This window comes from Staurois parvus, unplaced genomic scaffold (genome assembly GCF_062004578.1).
Source record: "Staurois parvus isolate SC_StPar_1 unplaced genomic scaffold, SC_StPar_1.0 ptg000488l, whole genome shotgun sequence".
Classification (NCBI taxonomy): Eukaryota; Metazoa; Chordata; class Amphibia; order Anura; family Ranidae; genus Staurois; species Staurois parvus.
In genome coordinates, this window is record NW_028318284.1 from 441,069 (window position 1) to 463,388 (window position 22,320).

The 22,320-nt window shown below is 41.1% G+C and overlaps 1 protein-coding gene across 2 annotated transcripts in view; it reads right to left on the reverse strand.

The window, feature by feature from the left end:
• MAP7D1 (MAP7 domain containing 1) overlaps window positions 1-22,320 on the reverse strand; it is a 139,015-nt gene that overhangs the window by 55,010 nt on the left and 61,685 nt on the right. For both annotated transcript variants that reach the window (XM_089689643.1, XM_089689642.1), the window contains exon 2: window positions 8,741-9,151. In XM_089689643.1, the coding sequence (XP_089545769.1) occupies window positions 8,741-9,151 (411 nt within the window). The remainder of the gene's footprint in view (window positions 1-8,740; window positions 9,152-22,320) is intronic.

Sequence of the window (22,320 nt, forward strand, 5' to 3'; positions counted from 1 at the left end):
ATGATCATGGCACACTAGAGATTCATAGCTGCCTAGATCAGCATTGTAGTCAGCCACAGCAGCAACTCTGTAGCCAGTTACAATCACCAGAGAAAATAAACAGAACTGTAGCTGCTACAAATCGATGTTACAAAGTTGCTGGTGTGAGATGGCTCTTAGGATCGCATCATACTAGCAGCTTTTTAACAAAGATGTAGTGGCTGCAAATTGTCTTACTTATCTAAATTCTATTATGATTTGTAGCTGGCTTTAAAGTATAACTAAAGGAATTTTTTTTAAGTTTTAAAAAGAGTGGAGATGAATTAGAACATCTGTCAGGTATTTATTGCTGTCTGTGCCCCCATTAGGGTGATTAACCCTCTCTCTTTTGTCCTGTCTGCCGTTATCATCCAATGCGAAAGTAAAGTTGTCCCCAAAAGAGTAAGAGAAAAAAATCTTCCAGTGTGGGAACTAGTTTTGGTGACAATCAGGGAATTAATCACTTTGGAGGGATTTCCTCTCATTTTCGGCTTTGGATATGGTATAGGGAATGAAGGGAAATCTCCCCAATGAGACATAGATTGCAAAAATAGAACTGAAAGGGGTTATAAATGAAAAAAACATTTTGCCTTTAGTTCTAATGTATGCCTAGGAAGCTACAAATTGCTGGTGTGCCATGGCCATCATCACCTGCACTGGAGAGCACAGGTAGCTACTGATGCTGCAAAAAGTCAAATGCTCCACGACTGAGCCACAAAAACTGCTGCAATCACTGTGACACAGACCTCTCATTTGTAGTTGCATTCTTTCCAACAAAAAATGCTAAGCAGATTGATTCTGTAGCTGCTACAGATCACAGAAGTAAAATGACTGCACCTGAAATCTCACTATCATTAGAATTTGTGAGTACAAGCACTGCTTCCATACCACTCTGTCCTCACTGCAGCTCAGCACTAGGCTGGTTTTCTTGGACACTGGTTCCGACATCCAAAGATGCCATGTGGGCAAGCTGCCTGTGTTCTAGCAACCAATGACACTGTGCAGCCCAGCCATTAGCAACATGGCAAATAATGATGCTGTGCAACCCAGCCGCACAGCATCATTAGTTGCCTAGACAATGGCAGCCAGTGCCCTAGCAACCAAGGGCACAGCCAAAAACAGCCCCCTGCAGCAGCAATTAGCTTAGACAAACTGCTGTAGTCAGGGAAGAAAATGCACACGGTTTCCTTTCACCCTACCTGGCCGAACAAGTGAGGTGTAACTCCCAGAAGGTCACTCATCAGTGAAGGAGCACTATTTCACTAATCTGCCCAGCAAGACAGAGACATACAGAAACTAAAATACTCTGCCCTGCTGGTGAGTTGTCGCAAGTGACAGTTATCACAAGTGTGCCATGGATCTCAAAACAATGGAAGATACCACTGCCATCCTTTAGAAAATGCAAGTGGATACATCAGTACAATGTGAGTCATTAACCTGGGACAATTATGTTGCAAATTACGATCTGTATTAAATACACTAACAATAACGATAGCCGTAGGGCAGAAAAAGTCACAAGGTAACACCCACTGATATAGATAATGTACCTAAGTAATTAAACTTTTTTTTTGTAATAATTTTAATTATAAAAGTAAAAGAGGCCAACATAAATCTAGTGTAATATTTGACACTGTTCTAATTTTGCCCTATGTGTGCTTCATCCTTGAAAATAATTGCTCCCAAATATAGGTGCTGCCGAAAACTGATGACATTAATAAGACATGATTGTGCAGAATGGGAGATTTTTCTTCGAGAAGATAAAACATATAAAAGTCCAGTCAAAACAAACCATCAAATTTTTCTTCAGCCACATTTAAGTTTACAATTTTGTGTTCGGCCGCATTCATAACGGTCTTGGGTCGCATGCAGCCGTAGGCTGCAGGTTGGACACCCTTGAGCTAAAGCACTGGATTCAAGCATAGCAACTAAAACAAATCTAAATATGCATGATCGTAATAATTGCAAAACTAAATATTCAGATTCTTGGTTAAAGGATAAGTTCATTCTATGGAAAAAAAATATAAAAAGCACATTTTTGCAGAAAAATAAAGCATTTTGTTTTTTCAGCAAAGGCCTAGATTAGTTGATCACAGTTGCAATGTGGGCTCCTGCAGATATGCCCTCTGGCTTTCTGCCCCTACCTCTGTACAGGCTGTTTGAAAGACTGAAGACATGTCAAAGGGTTATGAGAGTCCTCATCAGCGCCCTCCATCCCCTGGAAGTACAAGTCCATCTGCCACAGTGTCGGACGGTACTTGTAGTTTGTTGATTCACAAGAATCTGTGAATGTAAACAGGAAGGCTGTGTGGGCAGAATCACGCTCTTTTCAAAAATGGACAGCAAGTACAGAGAGAAAATCCCCAGTCCGCTGTCATGGGGGAAGGGGGATCGAGAGAAAGAGGCAGCAAGAGCTGGCACATGTTACAAGTTCTATCCTAAATATTTATTTATTTATCGAGTTTATATAGCGCCAAAGGGTTTGCTCAGCGCTGTACAATAGAGGGGAGACAATACATGAAACAGAACAGTAACATCAAACAGTACACAAGGGGTAAGAGGGCCCTACTCTTTCGAGCTTACAATCTAGGAAAATATAGGTGGAACATATAATTTATCCTTTAAATACAGCTGTAATGGTTTCTCTTTCAGTTCAGGAAAGCAGCATGTCTTTTATAAAATTCCTGGCTATAACATTGGCTTACTCCAACAAAATGCTGGGGCACAAATGTGCTAAAAATAGAGTCATCAAAAGAATAGTCAGTGAGCACTCAAGAAAGAAAAAAAAAAGAAAAGAAAATTAAAAAATATATAAGCTGCTAGCACTAAAGGACTACCCTTTGTATCCTCAGTAGTAATAAATGTAAAAAAGGTACAGCGCTTAAAGTATGAGCTAGTATGCCAAATAACAACTTAAAATGTGAATGCATAAAATGAACTTATATCTGGGTGACATGAAAAGTGAAATGGGCAGCAGTACCTGATATAGTCACAGTATGGCGCTCTGGTCAGCGCTATGGTGATATGTCTGTGTGTGTGTATATATATATATATATATGCTAAATACAATAAATATAGTGAAAGCAGTGTGACACTGAAAACCAGTGCAATAGTGGTCATAAATTAGTGACTGTAGTGAAATGAATACATGAATGACAATATATAATAAAGTCCAATAATAAATGAATCCGTAACAAAAAATGGAGACTTCCAGTGATAATTGAATCCATGAGAATGACTCCTTAATATGCACTCACAGAAGCGCATATAAAAATGCACATATACAGCAAAATAGGCATACTCCTCCACAGGCAGGTCAGGCTATGTTTCCATCCAACACAGAACCCAGGAAGCTAAGATGTACCAGATTGAAGGGGTATCCTCAGCAAGGCAATCAATCCTCAAGGTGGAACAGGCAGGGATCCTGAAGAACCAGCTCACAAAAGAGTCCAGAGAGAGATCGTCTGATAGTGTAGTACTTTATTATGATATTTAAAACATCCACGTGGAGTAAGCAAACAGAAACAGTAGTAAAACCACTCACAAAGATGGCCGCTGGACCATCATATGGACACGGTGGTGTGACGTCAGTACACAGGCTCCTCGCTGATGCATTTTGTGTGCACGCACATTTTCAAAGGGATCCCTTTGAAAGCGTGCGTGCGCACAAAACACGTCAGTGTGGAGCCTGTGTACTGACGTCATGCCGCCGTGTCTGAATGATGGATCCCTTTGAAAACGTGTGCGCACAAAATGAGTCAGTAAGGAGCCTGCGTACTGACGTCACACCGCTGTGTCTGGCGGCCATCTTTGAGAGTGGTTTTACTACTGTTTGTTTGCTTACTCCACGTGGATGTTTTAAATATCATTAAGAAGTCATTCTCATGGATTCGCTTATCACTGGAAGTCACCATTTTTTCTTACGGATTCATTTATTATTGGACTATTATATATTGTCATTCATGTATTCATTTCACTACAGTCACGAATTTATGACCACTATTGCACTGGTTTTCAGTGTCACACTGCTTTCACTATATTTATTGTATTTAGCACCTCAGTGCGACTATTGTCTATATATACACATATATATACACATGTCACCATAGCGCTGACCAGAGCGCCATACTGTGACTATTTCAGGTACTGCTGCCTATTACACTTATGTCACCCAGATATAAGTTCATTTTCGCATTCAAATTTAGGTTGGTATTTGGCATACTGGCTCATACTTTAAGCACTGCACCTTTTTACATTTAAAAGTAGAGCCATGTTGCGCATTGCTTGCTATACTCATTTATATAGCATATCTCTGAAGCCTTTTACAGAGAACAGAAGAGTTTGCAATCTAGTTCTCCTAACCATATTCACACACACATACTAGCTCACTGAGGAAGACAATTAACCTACCAGTAAGTCTTAGGATTACAGGAGGGTATCTGCACTAGAACCCTTTAGTGACTCTATCAAAGTAATTAATCTACTAATTGAAAAACTGTTCCCTACAAAGACGACATGAAATACTCACCTCTTCTGCTGACTGCAATGCTAAATTGAAGAGGAATAGTTGCATAAAGATTCTGAAGAACCAAACACTTCAGAAAGCATAGGATTACTGATCCTTAGCGATACCCACTAGTTGGATTCAACAGCAAATCCAACACATGGAAGAGGACCAAGAATCCAACACTCCCAGAAGTGTCATATTTTGCAGCATTCAATGTACAATTCCTCTTTACATCAGCAGCTTGGTCTGCAGGAGAAGGCAAGTATTCAATTTTTTGTAGGTGTCACAGAGCTAGTCTCTCTCCCCCTCCCCCATCCCTTGGTTCTTGCTCAGGTCTTGGGTAACCGCGAGAACGCGCCCGGCTCCATATTTAATGCCGGAGCGGGCCCCCCGTCAGGTGGTTCCTGGCTGCTTGCCCTGCCGAGGTGAGTGAGGTCTGAGCTGCAGCCAGACCCCCACACTGGCCCGCCTCCCTCTCACTAGCCTCCTCCACTGCGAGCCTGCTACGGACCTGGATTTAACGCTCTGTGTTCTGCTCCCTGCATCCAGTGAGTAGACTAACCCTGTGCTGCCTGGATCTCCGCCTGTGTGGATTTAACCCTCTGTGTCCTGCTTCCTGCATCCAGGGAGTGGATACCCAGACCTCTGCCTTTGCTGGACTTAGCCCAATTCTGCCCAAAAAGCCTTGCCCTTGGACTCCAACTCCTGCAGTACCCCCATCGCTCTGTCCTATTGAACTCGGAGGACTATTGGCCCCCTGTTGTCACATAGTGCCATCCTGAGAACCCTACTGTATTCACTGTGTCTTGTATTGTTCTGTGGACTAGCCACCCAATCATCTGTAACCCTGCGAAACCCCCCAATAAACACCCTCATGTCGGGTTCCGTGCAGTCTGTCTCCGTGTGCTCTCTCTCTGCATCCCTAGTTCATCAAACTAGAGTACCATTTATTGTGAATAATTATTTTAGCACGAGTCCATTTATAAGGCAAAACTAACTTCTTGTTCCTTTAACAGGTGGTCATTTCCAACTATTTATAATAGGATTAGCTACATAGTACAAACTATACAGTTAGGTCCATATATATTTGGACACAGGCACAATTTTAGTTTTTTTCAGGTATTTACCAAATTTACATATTCAAGATATAAGTTTAAGTGTAGCCTGCACAGAGGATTATACAAACTGGATGCTGCTAGCAATACCACAAATGTGTATTAGTAAACAATAGTGTGAATAAAAATAAATAAATTGCTGCGCTGCCTCTACTAAGTGAATATTCCACCCTACATACGTGTTGGTGACCCACAAACATACGTGTGCCTCTATACCATAGGACTAAAATAAGATGTGCCCCTCCTTCCCAGTGACTTAATACATCCCTAAGTTGGGGGAAAATATATAAAATAAATATGTACCCTGCGTACTTGAATCAACAAGTGTACTAAATGAGTGAAATAAATGCAAATATAACAATGAAAACATCAAACTATAAATACAGTGCAATTGTAAACAAATGATTTAAAGTCCCAATCAATGCTCAACAATATAAAAGTTCCAAATGTGAAATAATACCCCCATCCGCATTCAGTGTAAAACTAGGTGATACAGTGATTAATCTTGGAAGACTGTGGGCCTTGCCTTGACATAATGATCAGCAGCAGCCTAAGAAGGATTTGATTTTTACTAAACCTCATGTGGTGAGATAGAAGGCATCAAAAGGAGTAGTTTGGACAGTCTGGAGGTGTTTTCACATATGGAGTCCGTAACCAGCAGATAGAGGCATCAAGATCATACAGACAGCGAACTAGCTGCAGGAGAGTGCTGCAACACCTAATGCGCCATTTGACCTACCATTGCAGGTGGTCAAAATTTGTGGTGAGTGGGGCTCTGGAGGGGGAGCACTCAACACAAAGAATTTTATGGATAAGCAGATTAATCACTGTATCACCTAGTTTTACACTGAATGCGGATATTTTTTCACATTGGAACTTTTATATAGAGGCACATGTATGTTTGTTGGTCACCAACACTTATGTAGGGTGGCATATTTACTTATAGGAGGCAGCGCAGCAATTATGTGTTTATATTCAAACTATAGTTATATAATGGATATGGGATGAAAGTGCATGCTCTCAGGGTTAATTTGAGGGTATGTACATCCAAATTGGAGGAAGGGTTTAGGAATTACAGCTCTTAAGAGTAGCCATCCCCCCTTTTTCAAGGGACCAAAAGTAATTGGACAACTGAATCATAAGCGGTTTCATGGCCAGGTGTGGGCTACTCCTTTGTTATTTCTTCATCAATTAAGCAGGTAAAAGGTCTGGAGTTGGTCTGGAGTTGATTCTAAGTGTGGTATTTGCATTTGGAATCTATTACTGTGAACTTACATCATGTGTTCAAAGGAGTGTCCATGCAAATGAAACAGGCGTAAAGTTTCAAAAACAAAAGAAATCCATTAGAGAGATAGCAGCAACATTAGGAGTGGCCAAATCAACAGTTTGGTACATTCTGAGGATGGAAGAATGCACTAGTGAGCTCAGCAAAATAAAAAGGCATGGATGATTGCAGGATCAGAACATCCAGACAAGTGAAGGACACTCTCCAGGAGGCAGGTGTATCATTGTCAAAGTCTGCAATCAAGAGAAGACTTCACAAGAGAAAATACAGAGGGTTCACCACAAGGTGCAAGCCATTTGCCAAAAACATCTAAAAAAAGCCAGGCCAGTTCTGGAAAAGCAATCTTTGGACGGATGAAACTAAGATTAATCTGTACCAGAATGACAGGAAGAAAAAAAAAAGTGTGAAGAAGGCTTGGAACAGCTCATGATCCAAAGCACACAACGTCATCTGTAAAACATGGTGGAAGCGGTGTGATGGCATGGGCATGCATGTCTTCCAGTGGCCCTGGGTCATTGAGGTTTATTGATGATGTGACAGAAGACAGAAGCAGCTGGATTAATTCTGCAGCATTTAGAGATATACTGTCAGCCCAGATTCAGCCAAATGCAGCAAAGTTATTTTGGACAGCGCTTCACAGTACAGATGGACAATGATCCAAAAACAAAAGCAACCCAGGATATTTTGAAGGAAAAGAAGTGGAATATTCTGCAATGGCTGAGTCAATCACCTGATCTCAACCCAATTGAGCATGCATTTCACTAGCTGAAGGCAAAACTAAAAGCAGAAAGACACACAAAGAACAACTGAAGTCAGCTGCAGTTAGAGCCTGGCAAAGTATCAGAATGGAGGAAACCCAGTCTTTGGTAATGTCCATGGGTTCCAGACTTCAGGCAGTCATTGCCAGTAAAGGATTCTCAACAAAATATTACAAATGAAAATTTTATTTATGATTATATTCATTTGTCCAATTACATTTGAGCCCCTGAAAATGGAGGGACTGTGTATAAAAATGGTTGCAGTTCCTAAAACGTGTACTTGATATTTACGTTCAACTACTTCAATTAAAGCTGAAAGTCTGCACTTCAAATTCATTTGGATTGTTTGTTTTAATTTATTCTGGTGGCATACAGAGCCAAAAGTATGAAAATTGTGACTGTGTCCAAATATATATATAACTGCATATCTCTGGTGCCCAACCTGCAGCCCTTTGGTAAGTGATGTGTGGTCCTTGGACCTTAGCAGTTTGTAGTGGGAAAATTGATTATGGCAAGTATATCCCCAGCCAGAAATGTAGCTCTGGCCCTCATGTCCCGTTTCAGGTCTGCAGTTTCTGACAGTCCTCTCAAGTACATATATTACATATATTGAACATTATGTGCGACCGTTAGGCGATGTCAGATGTCCCTTTAGCTGATAAGTTGGCAACCGCTGCTATATATTTTCACAGTATCATTTACTGGAAGTAAAGGCCAGATTTACCATTAGACAGCAAAGACAAAGAGGCAGTTTTTTCCTGTATAGTTGTCAGCCACCTATTATTCTATTATCATCAGTAGAAATACAGGTATGGGCATCTAATAACTACAATATTTAAAACCAGATTAGCAGCAGTAAAACAAGAAGCTGTTCTGTGTAAAATAAGACAATCCTAGCACACAGGTGTTGCTTATGATGGCAGATGTTGTGTGCCTACAGGACTCCAGTGATAGAAATCTGGCCATGCTGGTAGCAGTCCTGATGTGAAACCAGTGGTAAATTGCAGGCAGAACTTTCTAGATACATTATCAGCAGAAAAGAAGAATTTAGGATACACACCTAGTTTTTGTCTGGGACTAGAGGCAGTAGTAGGAGAAACAACAGCAGGTGAAGCTAAGACATCACCCTTCTGAACCTGTCCCTTAGGAGAAGTGCCATTTTCCACCATTTTTGATGTGCTCGGGATTGCAGTGTCTAGCAATGAACTCTGTTCTTCAAGGGATAATCTGGGTCCTTCCTCTGTTTTAGCACAAGTAATCTCTATCTGTGATGAAGCAGAAGGCCCTTCATCTGCTGGTGCAGAAATGGGTCCCTGAGTCTTTTGACAAGTGGCGTCATGGCTCTCAGTCGTTGAGGAGGAGCTGGCAGTTACTTGCTCTGTCTTTGTGCTTAGGTGATCAGTTTCTGATCGAATGTCTGCGCTCTTTGTTGCTTGCTGTGTGTCATTTTCTATTTTTGTAACTTCATCACCTAGAAGAAAAAAAATATCTAGTTAACACAAGGAAGATGGCCTGCTGAATAAAAACAAAAATCTAGAAAAAAAAAAATAAAAAAATAAAAAAAAAAAAAAAAGAGGGTGGGGACTATAAAATACTGATATATAGCCAAAAAATCAAAGCAGCAACCGTTCATAAGAATTTACCATTAGAAAATGAGCTTTTTAGGCAATTGTCTGGTATATATCCACATATTTTTTTAAGGGCTCATTCACATGGGTGCAAAAGGTGCATACAGCATGCAAGAGTTGTTGGTTTATGCTTTCCAAGCAGCATGGAGCTGTAAGCAGGCATCCTGTGATAATGGAGATGCAACAGCTGTACAAAATCACCCGGACATCCAAATTTGACAGGCTGCAGGGAAGGGTGTGCAGACAGAGCATTTGGGTCTGTGCACCCAGGTCAACAGGCCCTAAAGCTGATATCCATGTTAACAATGTGTTGTCTTAATAGAAGAGCCATGTGTGTTTTTACTTTTATTTTATCTAGATCTATGCAGTAATCCAGCATGAGACAAGTCCTGCACTTCAATTTTGTGTGAGAGTTTCCTGTAAAAAAGGCCAGTTACTGTTGCTCATTCTCCTTATGCAGAGTGTCTGGTCTTCTATCCACCCTCTCCCCCTACTACTACATCAGGCATCACTAAATGGCAGACCACGGTTCAGATCCAGACCAAGTCAGTGTCTCATCTGGATCGCTGTGGTCCTGCCATTTAGGAGTCGATCTGCCCACAGCCCAAGTTAACCACCAGGTGATCATTTGCTAGAATGCAGAGTGGTCCTAGCAACCAATCACCAGCTTGCAGCTCCCACCCTCTGCCTGGACCTGCTGGCCTCCTACCCTCCTCCCTGTCTAAGGTAAGAAAGGGGGGGGGGCAATGCGGGGGCTGAGGACACTAATCGAGGGCCTGAGGACAATAATATGGGGGGGGGGGGGGTTGAGGATAGTAATGTGAAGGGAGGATTTTGATGTTAAGGGGAGTGACTGTGATGTGAAGGGGGATAGAGGATGCTAATGTAAGAACGGAATTTTGAGGTGAGGCTCGATTCAAATCCGTGCATGCACATTTGCGCACACACATCACAGGTAGGACAGCCCATTCGTTTTAATGGGCTGTCCTACCCATGAAAAAAAGCAGGGAAAGAAGACCCTTTTATAAGGAAATGACGGGCGCAAGGCAGTTCTCTTGTTCTGGGAGGACGTCCTTTATTTATTATATTTCAGGTACTTCTATAGCGCCGTCAATTTACGCAGCGCTTTACATACACATACATACATATATATATATATATACACACACACACACACACACACACATACACATATACATATTACATTCACATCAGTCCCTAACCCTCAAGGGGCGTACAATCTAAAGTCCCTAACTCACATACATACACATACTAGGAACAATTTTAGACAGGATCCAATTCACCTACCAGCATGTCTTTGGAGTGTGGGAGGAAACCGGATTACCCGGAGGAAACCCACGCAGGCACGGGGAGAACATGCAAACTCCAGGCAGGTGGTGCCGTGGTTGGGATTCGAACCAACGACCCTAGTACTGCCAGGCGGAAGTGCTACCCATTTTAGCCACTGTGCTGCCGAGACGTATGACATCCTACCACTCTAACCGCGTGTGCGTGGCTCTGGGAGTGCGCAGTGTTCGGTGGTGCGCTGTGTCCCTCAGACACAGTGGATCACCGATCAACGGAAACAGCCAAAGATGTCGGCTCGGTCATGTGATCAGCTGTGTCCAATCACAGCTGATCGCATGTAAATAGGGAAATGCCTGTTAACGGCATTTCTCTCCTCACGAGCGGTCACTCTGACAGCTCGAGGGGAGAGGACAGCCGGTAATTGGCATCCCTCACAGGGGACATGTACACTGATCATCAGGGCACTGATGATCAGTGTGCCCTGATGATCAGTGTAGCCCCAGCAGTGCCACCTGTCAGTGCTCATCAATGCCACCTGCCAGTGCCCATCAGTGCCACAGTAATGCCACATATCAGTACCTACCAGTGCACATCAATGCCACATATCAGTGCCCATCTGAGCTGCCTTTCAGTGTCACCTATCAGTGCTAGTCAGTGCCACCTAACAGTCCCAGTCAGTGCCATATATGAGTGCTGCCTTTCAGTGCCACCTACTAGTGCCTCCTCATCACTGCAGCCTCATTAGCGCACATCAGTGAAGGAAAAAATCACTTATTTACCAAATTTTTGAACAAAAACTAAGAAAAAACAGTTTTTTCAAAATTTCAGTTGTTTTTGGTTTGTTTAGCAAAAAATAAAAAACCCAGAGGTGATTAAATACCATCAATAGAAAGCCCTGTCTCAAAAAAAATTATAAAAATTTCATATGGGTACAGTGTTGCATGATCGCATAATTGTCAAAGTGCGACAGCACTGAAAGCTGAAAACTGGCCTGGGCAGGAAGGAGGTATAATGTGTCCTGTAGGCAAGTGGTTAAATCACAGTGCTCCAAACTGCATGGCACTGAAGCTGGTTTGCAGTGTGCAAAAATGTGCTGCAGGTGCTAATGTGTGGAGGGTACCATTAAGAATTAATGGCACCCCTGCACATCTGCTAAAGTGCAGCACATTTCTCCGCAGGTTGGGAATGCATGCAATTTCACACATATTCTCCAGCCACAGAGATGTGATCTGAGACTAAGAAGAGAGGGGTTGGGACATGCGATTTTAACCTCTGCTTGAAGAATATTTTTCTGACTGAACCTCTGAATTTTAACTCAGTATCTTTGTAATATACTACTACTGTTCTCCCTGGGGCTGCTTATCTTCTACACTCATCTAAACACAGTGCTGCTGGTCTTTTAGGTTCAAAAGCAGAGAAAAATGTGGAGGCACACTCCAAGACTAAGATTACTAAGCATCTGCATCAGCGTTATATATACCATGTCCATTAGTAATGACTATTTTTACTGATCAGAATTAAAGTAAATGCTATAATCACATAGAAATCTCACACTACAAATCTGGAGCAGAGGAATACAATGCTGCTGACTGCAGAAACAAGTCATAGAAAAAACATTTTATCTTTTTTTTTTATAAAAAGTGCTGGCTGGTCCAATCTAGTCGGGCTTGGGTGGCTTTATCTGTACTAAAATTAATGAAAGAAGGAATTCAACAGTAATCTTCTGTTCTATGTGCAAGCTGTACTGGGGATATAAGTAGTCTTTGGGGAACTGTACTTATAAAAATACCTGTTGCTTATATTAATCTAAAGGCTTCAGTACATTTCAGATTCGCCAGTAAACTTTCTACTGAATTTTCTATATAGTGCATTTGTATAACTTCACAGGTAATATATTCCCCAGGACACCATCTTATTTCAAATATTGTTTTAACTCAAAACCATTAGGCTGGTAATGACAGATCAAGAAATAGTGGATTCCCTTAAAAAATACAAATATCAAAACCAATTGATAGTGAGTGCAGATAACACTGATATATGTTCAAATCGGTGCAGATTGCTGCCTGACGGTGACATACAGCACAGCTGCGAGGAGAAGCCTGCCTGAAGATGATATGCAATGGGCAGCAAAGAGAAATGGCAGGAACCAAGGGATACTTTTTTTGTATGCATTTTATCATGGGACATCATATGTCAGAAATCACATTAACAAACATTGGTGATGAATGGAGTATAATCAATGTTCTAGCTTTTGCAGCTCTGCTGTAAATTCCCCTAGATACCACTTCAATTATTTCCGCCATTGTGCTTTTTACCATAAGTGGATCGAAATTACCATTAAATGTTCCCCATCCAGAAACATGGAGCCATTGTAGCTATAGAAATGTCCTTCAAACTAATTTACAGATGCAACCCCAACTCTGTCCCTAAACATGGTCTACCCAATTCCTCTGGTGAGCAGGGCAGAATCCCAAGAGCATTTTCTTTACCAATTCAGAGGTGAAGCATGGCCAGCAAAAGCCTTTGGTATGCCACTGTCTTAATGAAGTTGTAGTACGATCATCTTTTATTAGTATATACCTAATAAGAAAAATGTATTAATTCCTTATTTAAATTTTATATGGCGTAAGAATGATCACCCATAATTCTCCTCCCACCAATAAAAGACATCCCACTGACTGCTGCTCAAGGAAAGGCTGGCAGCCTGTGCCCTGAGACAGAATAACTGCTAAGGGGCTTTTTGGAATCTTCAACTTCATACAGCTGGAGCAGATCAATTCATTTGACAGATGAGAGATATGCCGCAAACAATCACTAGATCTAATATTGGTTAAACCCCAGTTCACCAGAGGGTTCACTCAGTGGGTACTGGCACTGCCCAAGGGCCCGGGGTCAAAAGGGGGCCCCATGAGATGCCCCTGGTACCTTTTATAGGCTTTTTTGAGTGTGGTTTAAGTGTGGGCAAGGACACAGGGGCCCCATGGTCCCCTATTGCCCGGGGGCCCCATGAGTTGTCAGTCTGCCCCTGCTGGCATTAAGTCATTTCAATAAGTAATGACACTTGGATGTTAGGGTATTGTACCCAGGATCTCTAGTTGGATACAGAACAGGAAACTTTACAGTAAACTTATACATTATGCATAATACATTTTCATGAGTCACATCCTATCAAGAATGAATGAGCAACCCACAGGCTATTTTTAATTCCTATCAGAGCAAATGTGTTAGAACCTAAACCCTTAATGCATTGCAAGAAGCAAAATGGGCAACAAGCCGGGTTGTTATTATTCCTCATGAGAAGAAAATAGGTGTTGGTGACTATATAATTGAAAGAGTTCCAAGTCAAATGAATGCACTTCCAGACACAAAAAGTGAATTTATATAAATAGAATACAACATATTCAAACTTAGCATTGCCTCATGCACAATACAATTAATGTTTTTGTACTCAGCTCAGTAATATTTACTTTATGCAGGTTGCGGTGGATGCATTTTGCAGTGTTTTCTTTTTTTAAATAGAAAAGTATGGCAGTTCTGTTCATGTAGTGCAACTTTGATGCGACTTTAGACTTTATGGCACTCAAGTAGCATCAAATTTGCATCAAAGTAGTGCAGGAACCTTTATGTGACCAAAGTCACATTTTAGGGTTAGGATTAAAGGGTATGTCGTTATCATTAGGGCTAGGGTTAGCGGTGATTGTTAGGGTTGAAACTATCTCTAACCCTAACCTCTAGCCCTAACATGTGACTGACAAAAGCTTCTACACTACTTTGATGCGGTTTTGATGCTACTTTGATGCAACGTTACACTTTCTGGCACTCAAGTAGTAACAAAGTCGCACTACATGAACAGAACTGTCATACTTTTCTACTAGCAAAAAAAAAAAAAAATGCAAAACATGGAAAAAAATGCAACAAAAACTCAACATTTGTGTTTTTAGTGCGGGTCCACTGAAGAATATTACACGCAAAATTCAATTTGCTACAAGAAAAAAAGTCCCTTTCCAAAAAACGCACTGGCTCAAAACTCACAAATATGAACTAGATCCACAGGAAATCGTGTTAAATGGACTGGAAAATGCACTGAAATGTGCAGAAGCGTGAATCTAGGGTAAAGGCATTTTCGGCAGTTACAACCATTTCTAATCCTCTTTAAATTGCATGAAAAACCAACAGCATCAAGGCAGCCTACTGGAAAAAATTTACATTATTTTAACATGTCAACTGAAGCTATTGGTGGTTGTTGGCAATTACCTGTTTAGTCATTTTGACATTTTCCAATGATTGAAAAGTGGTTGAATTTACAAGAAAATTGCTGTGTGCAGCCAAGCATTACAGTTTTGTAAACACAAGGTTTGACAAGTTACAGGTATTAGCAATGATCTATGGGATCTATAGTGGTCACTTATTTTAGCCTTCACCACACCAGACATACAGCAGATAGGGCTCTGCTAAGTGCACATTATCTTGCTTGCTAACTCACATATTGGCTCTGAATGTTTAACGTGTGCTGAATGATGCTCAAGGATCGATGGAGGAAACACAGCTGTGGTTGTGTTTCTTTGAAAGTGTAAAGGTAGCGTGACAATTCTTATTCACTTCTGAATGGATCCCTCCCCCACAGCTCTACAACAAGGCCCCTCGGCTGGGGGAAGTGACAGTGATGATTCCAGCTGCCCTGTGTGCATTCTCTCCACAGCTGCCCTCTCCAGGACTGTCAGTAATGCTGCACCTGTCATTTCAGTGCTGGTCTCAGCCACCGCCCTGACTACTCTGCTCTAGACAGCTGACATCTACCATGTACACTCCCCAATTATACCAACATCCAGTCCTCCATTACAAGGGCACATACCCATTTCACATATTAAGGCTGCTTTCACACTGCTCTGTTGCAAAAACACATACGTTTCTTATGCGTTTGCGTTGCGTTTTTACCCTGGATATGTGACAGGACGAAGCATTTCCCGTGGGTGTGTTGCATTTTTGATGTGTTTTTGTTGCGGTTTCCATTCAGTCATTCATTGCATTCATTTTGGAGAGGTGCAGTTTTTTTTTACCGCACCAAATATGCAGAAAGCAGGACTTTTAAAGAATAAGTTCACCTTCAGGAACATGTTACATGTTCCACCCATTTTTAGGGTGGAACATCTAACATGTTCCCATAGCTGCAGCTGCAACAGCAACCCCCCCCCCCCGACAAATTATATGGGAATAAGTTTCCCTGTACTAGCTGTTAGATTTGAAAACAGTGCGGGCATGCAGGACTGAATCAATGAACCTTAGCGGCTGTCAGCGTGTAGTTTTCAATGAACTACCATGGGCGCTGTGGAGCAATGTGGTAGTTCACTGAAGCTTCCTGTCAGAATATCTGCTTGCCTCAAGTGTCTCTGATAAGGAAGCAAGATGGCAGATAATGTTTTTTCCTTTTATAACCTCGGCCTCAAACCTGGTCATTCTGTGGAAGTGGAGGGCTTCATTCTGGAGGACTGAAAAGTGTTTGCCATAAACTTGGGAATGGATGAGAAGAATTTTGTGCTACACTTTAATCCACGCTTTGACCATCTTAAAGTCGAGTGCACATTAATCTTTAACTCGAAGATGGACAATGTCTGGAGAGAAGAGCAAAGGGAAAAAGTTTCTTCCCCTTCATGGAGGGATCAGACACCAAGGTTTGCTTCGAGTTTGAGCTAAACAAAATCACCATACAATTGCATACCGGAAATCCTTTCTCATTTCCAGTCTGCTTTCCCATAGAGGAGGTCTACTTGCTGGTGGAACACCTCCTCAGCTCAAGTCCATCACACTGAAATGAAGAATCTGCAGTAGTGGAGCCGCCTGTCTCACGTGTCCATATCCAGGCTCTGTGAAATGGCCATAATGAATGGAGACATTTTTATCCTGTTTTGTACTCTTCTCCTTCCAATCTGCATCCTTGCTGCTCATGTAGCCATACATTGTGCTTTGCTCAGATCATTTGCTAGAAATGAATTTTATCCACATTTAAAAAAAAATCCAATGAGCTTTTAAAAAAAAAAAAAAAAAAAAAAAAAAAAAAAAAAGGTCTGCTTGCTTGTACATCCTGTATAGCAAGCAGATATTCTGACAGGTCTGCAGGAGACCTGCATGGCATCAGCGATCTGCTGATGGCTGCTGCAATGCTTTCTAGGCTCCTCTGGACAAAAATAATAAATGCACATCTTATCTGCAAAAAAATTTGCATTTATTTTGTCCAAAAGAATTGATCAAAAACTGATCAGTGTAAAAAGGGTACTAACAAAAAAAAAACGCAGAAATCCTCAGCTTTGTGTACATGCAGACACTGTCAGGAAGCAATATACAGTACCAGCACGCTGTACCGTCTGCCTCTGTGAGGGTATATGGAGAATATGAAAATACGTGGCATCCTGAAGGAGGCGAATTTAAGTTTTTATTGAAATTGTAGTAATCAATTTTTTGGTTTTGCATGGCTGCTTCAAATTAGGGGTTAATTAAGATGGATTAAAATTAAACTTCGAGTATAGTACAAGGGAGTTTCCACTTCCAATTACCTTTAACTGTGAAAGAGGAAAGTTTTCATTTTGGCAAGATGAAGATTTTCATTTCATCATTCCTAATTTTGTGTGCCTTTTGTTTTCCTATTGATGGGTGGGGAAGTCATGCCAAACATATTACGGATTGTGGCTATGTAGAGCATCCTACTTTCAGATATTGTACATCTTTTATCTAATCTGCTTCTTATTGGTCTGTTGATTCTCACAACAGTAAATAATAATAATAATAATAATAAAAAATAATAATTCGAGATTTACATCTGATGCGATGCTGTACAGATTTAAATATGCAGCCAAATAAAAATTCAAGGCTGCAGACATATAGCAGGGGTGTCCAAACTGCGACCCAAGATAGCTATGAATGAGGCCCAACAACTTACTTAAAATGTTGATTTTTTTTTTTTCTGGGAGGGGGAAATGTGTTTACACTTAGTGAACACATTTGGCCAAAGAAAATTTTTACACAGTCTCTTTACTGGACTTCTATACGTTTTATCTTTCCAAATAAAAATATCCCACTCTTCACCTTATTATGGTGTCAGAAGTGATTTATGCTGATAACAGAGGAACGAGACAGTAGAGAGAAATTTACTAAAACTGGTGCACTCAGACTCTGGTGCAGCTGTACATGGTAGCCAATCAGCTTCTAACTTCAGCTTGTTCAATTAAGCTTTGACAATAACACCCCGATCACATCGGGTGTGATTTGCATGCCAGGTGACTTGCAAATCATATGCCAAGTTGCACCCTATTGTTTGCTATTACAGCGCTCATATCGGTGCGGTTCCGACTTGGAGCCGCACCAATTTCTAAAGTAGTGCATGCACTACTTTTGTTGCGATTTGCATAGACATCTGTGTCAGATGTCTAGCAAATCACAATGAAATCAGCAGGTCACCCAATTTTGAAATCGTGCGACTTCATTGTAAGTCGCACGATTTCAAAATGAGCTTTGATGTGACCAGGGTGTAAGGATGAAGCACACAAAGGGTAAAATATCTGATGAGCCCTTTGAGAATCCATTCAGAATTGCTACTACAGCCATCGAACCAGACATTGATGTGTTAGTTTATCCAAAACAAAATATCACACTAAATTTATGCTGCCCTCTTTTACTTTTATAATAAAAAAATTTTATAGAAAAATTAAGTTTTATTACTCAGAGAGGTACATTATCTATATCAGTGATCATTAACTTGTCAACCTGTGACTTTTTATGCTCATCAGCTTCCCTTCTTGTTAGTGTATTATATGTGTGGCCCAAGACAATTCCTCTTCTTCCAATGTGACCCAGGAAAGTCAAAAGGTTGGATACCCCTGTTACCCAGTACATCTTTATTTTGAAAACAAACATTCTATTAATTCTGAGACTTTTTTTATTGCTTAAAATGTCTTGCATATGCCAGAGTTGCCCTTTACTTTGTTAAAAAAAACAAAAAAAAAAACAAACTGTGAATCCATCTCACTGGTTGGGCAGAGCTAGGAATCGGATGACATAAGAGCCCTTGCAGTCTGACCTTGCACAGCTTTCAGCTGCCAGCAGCCATCAAAAGACTGGGAAGGCTCGACACAGTCCTCTCCATGTACCAGCCATCTATGAATAACATGTGGCTGCCAGCTCAGAGTTCAGGCAGGCTGACAGTTGCTGCACAAATGAAAGGGTGAAGTATACCAAATACTGTATCCAGACCACAGAAAACTGTTGACTCCTGAAAACTAACTTGCCTACATAAGAATGGTTTGAACAACAAAACACAAATGGAATCAAATGTACTAATACAAATATGTACTGTGTGGTTTTTATGACCGAGATTTAGACAGTGTGACACTGGCCACATGATCTAAATGTCTAATCACCCCCCCCCCCCGTAATGCTAATTATACTGCAACACCAAAGATGAGGTTTTTATTCAGGTAATGAAGATTTCAATGTAATTTACCAGTGCATCGATGACATTAACAGGAAAAATAAATACATTCTCCGGCCACTTTATTAAGTACACCTTGCTAGTGCCAAGAAAATATAGCCCACACCGTTACAACACCACCACCAGCCTCAAAAGTCGATACAAGGCAAGGTGGATCCATGCTTACATGTTTACGCCAAATTCTGACCCTACCATCTTAATGTCATGGCAACCAGTCTGGCTATTCTCCTCTGACATCAACAAGGCAGTTTTTGAAATACTCAGACCATCCCATCAGTCACCAACAACCATGCCACGTTCAAAGTCACTTAAATCACCTTCCTTCCCTATTCTGATGCTTGGTTTGAACTTCAGCAAGTCATCTTCACCACATCTAGATGCCTATATACATTGAGTTGCTGCCATGTGATTTACTGATTAGTGATTTATGTTACCAAGCAATTGAACAGGTGTACCTAATAAAGTGGCCAGTGAGTGTAGACCTATAGAACTGGTTCCAGATATTATTTCTTGCATGTGGGTACATTATTGTCATCTGTACTGATCTGTATAGAGCTGTTCAGAAAAAGTGGATGTCTGATTTTTCATGGCATAGAACAAAGAACTGTTAGTTATAATATTCCCCAATCAATCACTGCAAATTATTCTCTCACCATAAAAAAAACTAGTTCATTTGCACTAGGTTTTCATAACGTCTGGCTGCACAATTCCCTTCATTATACAAAGCATGAGTACAAATATGACGAGGACATACCATCACAAGTGGGATGGGCGAGAAACCAAAAGAAAGACACCAAATTAAAAATGAACCTGCATCCATTAAACTCTAAATGAGCTTTAAAAACAGATATCTCTTTGTAGCTGCAGGTACTATGGAACAATTCATCCTCAGTTCACAGAATAATCTCGAACGTTTATTGTACTACTAATTTACAGTTTGGTAATGTCAATAGCCTAGCTGCACATATTATAATTTAAATGTATAGTCTCTCTACAATCTTCAAAACATTATCTCCAATAAGGTAGGCCCACACAAAACAGTGCCTACCTGGAGTTTACCAACCTCACAACCTACAGTATGTAATTTTCATATTTGCCATTAGAGCTAATTTGCCTAGTGCAACAGCTAGAATTGTGTGCATTGATGCTCAGACTAACAGACAATCTCCAGAAAATTCAGACCATGATTATTATAGCCAAACAGGTAGGCCCACACTACAGAGCCTACCTGGATGTTACCAACCTCACCACCTGAGTAACTGACGGGTCATAAATTGAAGAAAGTAAGAGAAGGGAAGGAAAAAAGAGAAAAGAAAAAAAGGGAGAGAGAGGGTGAGACAAAGAGACAGAGGGAAGGAGGGTGAAATGAGCAGATGGAGAGAAGAGACCGGGAAGAGAGGGAGAGAAGAGACCAAGAAGGAAGGAGAGAAGAGACCAAGAAGGAAGGAGAGAAGAGACCAAGAAGGAAGGAGAGAAGAGACCAAGAAGGAAGGAGAGAAGAGACCAAGAAGGAAGGAGTGAAGAGACCAAGAAGGAAGGAGTGAAGAGACCAAGAAGGAAGGAGTGAAGAGACCAAGAAGGAAGGAGAGGGGAGTGGGCAGTGAGAGGGACAGGGGGAGAAAGGAAGAGCTGGAAAGAGGAAGAAAGGGAGAGAGAGAGAAGAAGAGTGAAAGAGGAAGATAGGAAGGGAGGGAGAGAGGAAGAGGGGAGACAGAAGAAAAAAGAGAGATAGTGGGAGATATGGAGATAGAGGTAAAGAGAGAGAAACGGTAAATGAAGATAGAGAATGAGGGGAGGGAGAGAGGAATGAAGAGAGGGCGTGCGAGAGACACACACACACACACACACCAAAAGATGAGGAGAGGGATGAAGAGAGGTGGAGAGGGATGAAAAGAGGGAGGAGGGAGGCTCAGACAGACAGGGGGACAGAGGGAGAGAGGACAGGAAGTAAAGGATAGAGGAAAGACCGAGAAATAGAGATAGATAGGAAGAGCGAAAGATAGGGAGGGAAAAGGAGAGAGGGAGGGGGAGAGGGAAAAAAGAAGACAGGGAGACAGAGGAAGACAAGGAGAGATAAAGGAACAAAGAGAGAGGAAGAGGGAGGGAGAGCAAGAAAAGAAGAGAGGGAGTGATAGAGAGAAAGAAAAGCAATAGATGTGACAGATGAAACAGAAGGACAATCGATAAAGGAAACATGCACAAAGTGTAGAAAGTTGGGAGTGGATTATTCTCAGTGAGTTAAACCCATCTTTGGTTGGGGAGGGAGGAAAGCACAGCTCAGGCCAGTGTGAGAGAATGATGAATAGCAGGAAGATTAATGCAACAAGACCACCCCTGGACAGACAATCATGTGACCAAGCCGTGCATCAGAGGACACCCATGTCACAGCTCTCTGCTTCATAGGATGGACTTAGCTAATGCTACAAGAATGCAGTCGCTAATAGCTCCTTTAGCAAAAGCCCTTCATCAAGTAACAGCGTCTGTTGTGATCATTATCATTCACTGCACACTGCCACCAAAAGCACCAATCGTGTGATAAATCTTTTGCTTTCTGTTCGCCACTTCAGGCACATCTATATGTTCTGAAAATTCCTGGGAAAAGAGTTGTCCCATCACAGGCAAAAAGCTGCAGCATACGTCACCCATTATTTATAATGGACACAATAAGCCTCTGTAACAGAAAGCAGTTTATAAAAATAGGGATATGAGAAATACATCAGAAGGATATACACAGTTGTGATCAAAATAATAGCAGTGTGTTGAAAAAAAGTGAATAAAGCTCAAAATCCTTCTAATAGCTTTTATTTCCATACACACAAATGCATTGGGAACACTACACATTCTATTCCAAATCAAAACATGAAGAAAAATATATCAAATTTGTGTTGTTCCTCTAAAAAAATTAAAGAAAAGTGAATATTAGACTGTTCAAAAAAATAGCAGTGTTTGTATTCTTCTTTACAAACTCAAACATTCACTATATAAACTGAAACATGTTTGAAGATTTTGCTTTCCTTTGAATCACTTACTTAATATTTAGTTGTATAAGCACTGTTTGAGAACTGCTGTACATCTGTGTTGCATGGAATCAACCAACTTCTGGCACCTGTGAACAGGTATTCCAGCCCAGGATGATTGGACTACATTCCACAGTTCTTCTCTTAGTTTTGCCTCAGAAACTGCATTTTTGATGTCACCCCACAAGATTCTATTGGATTAAGATCC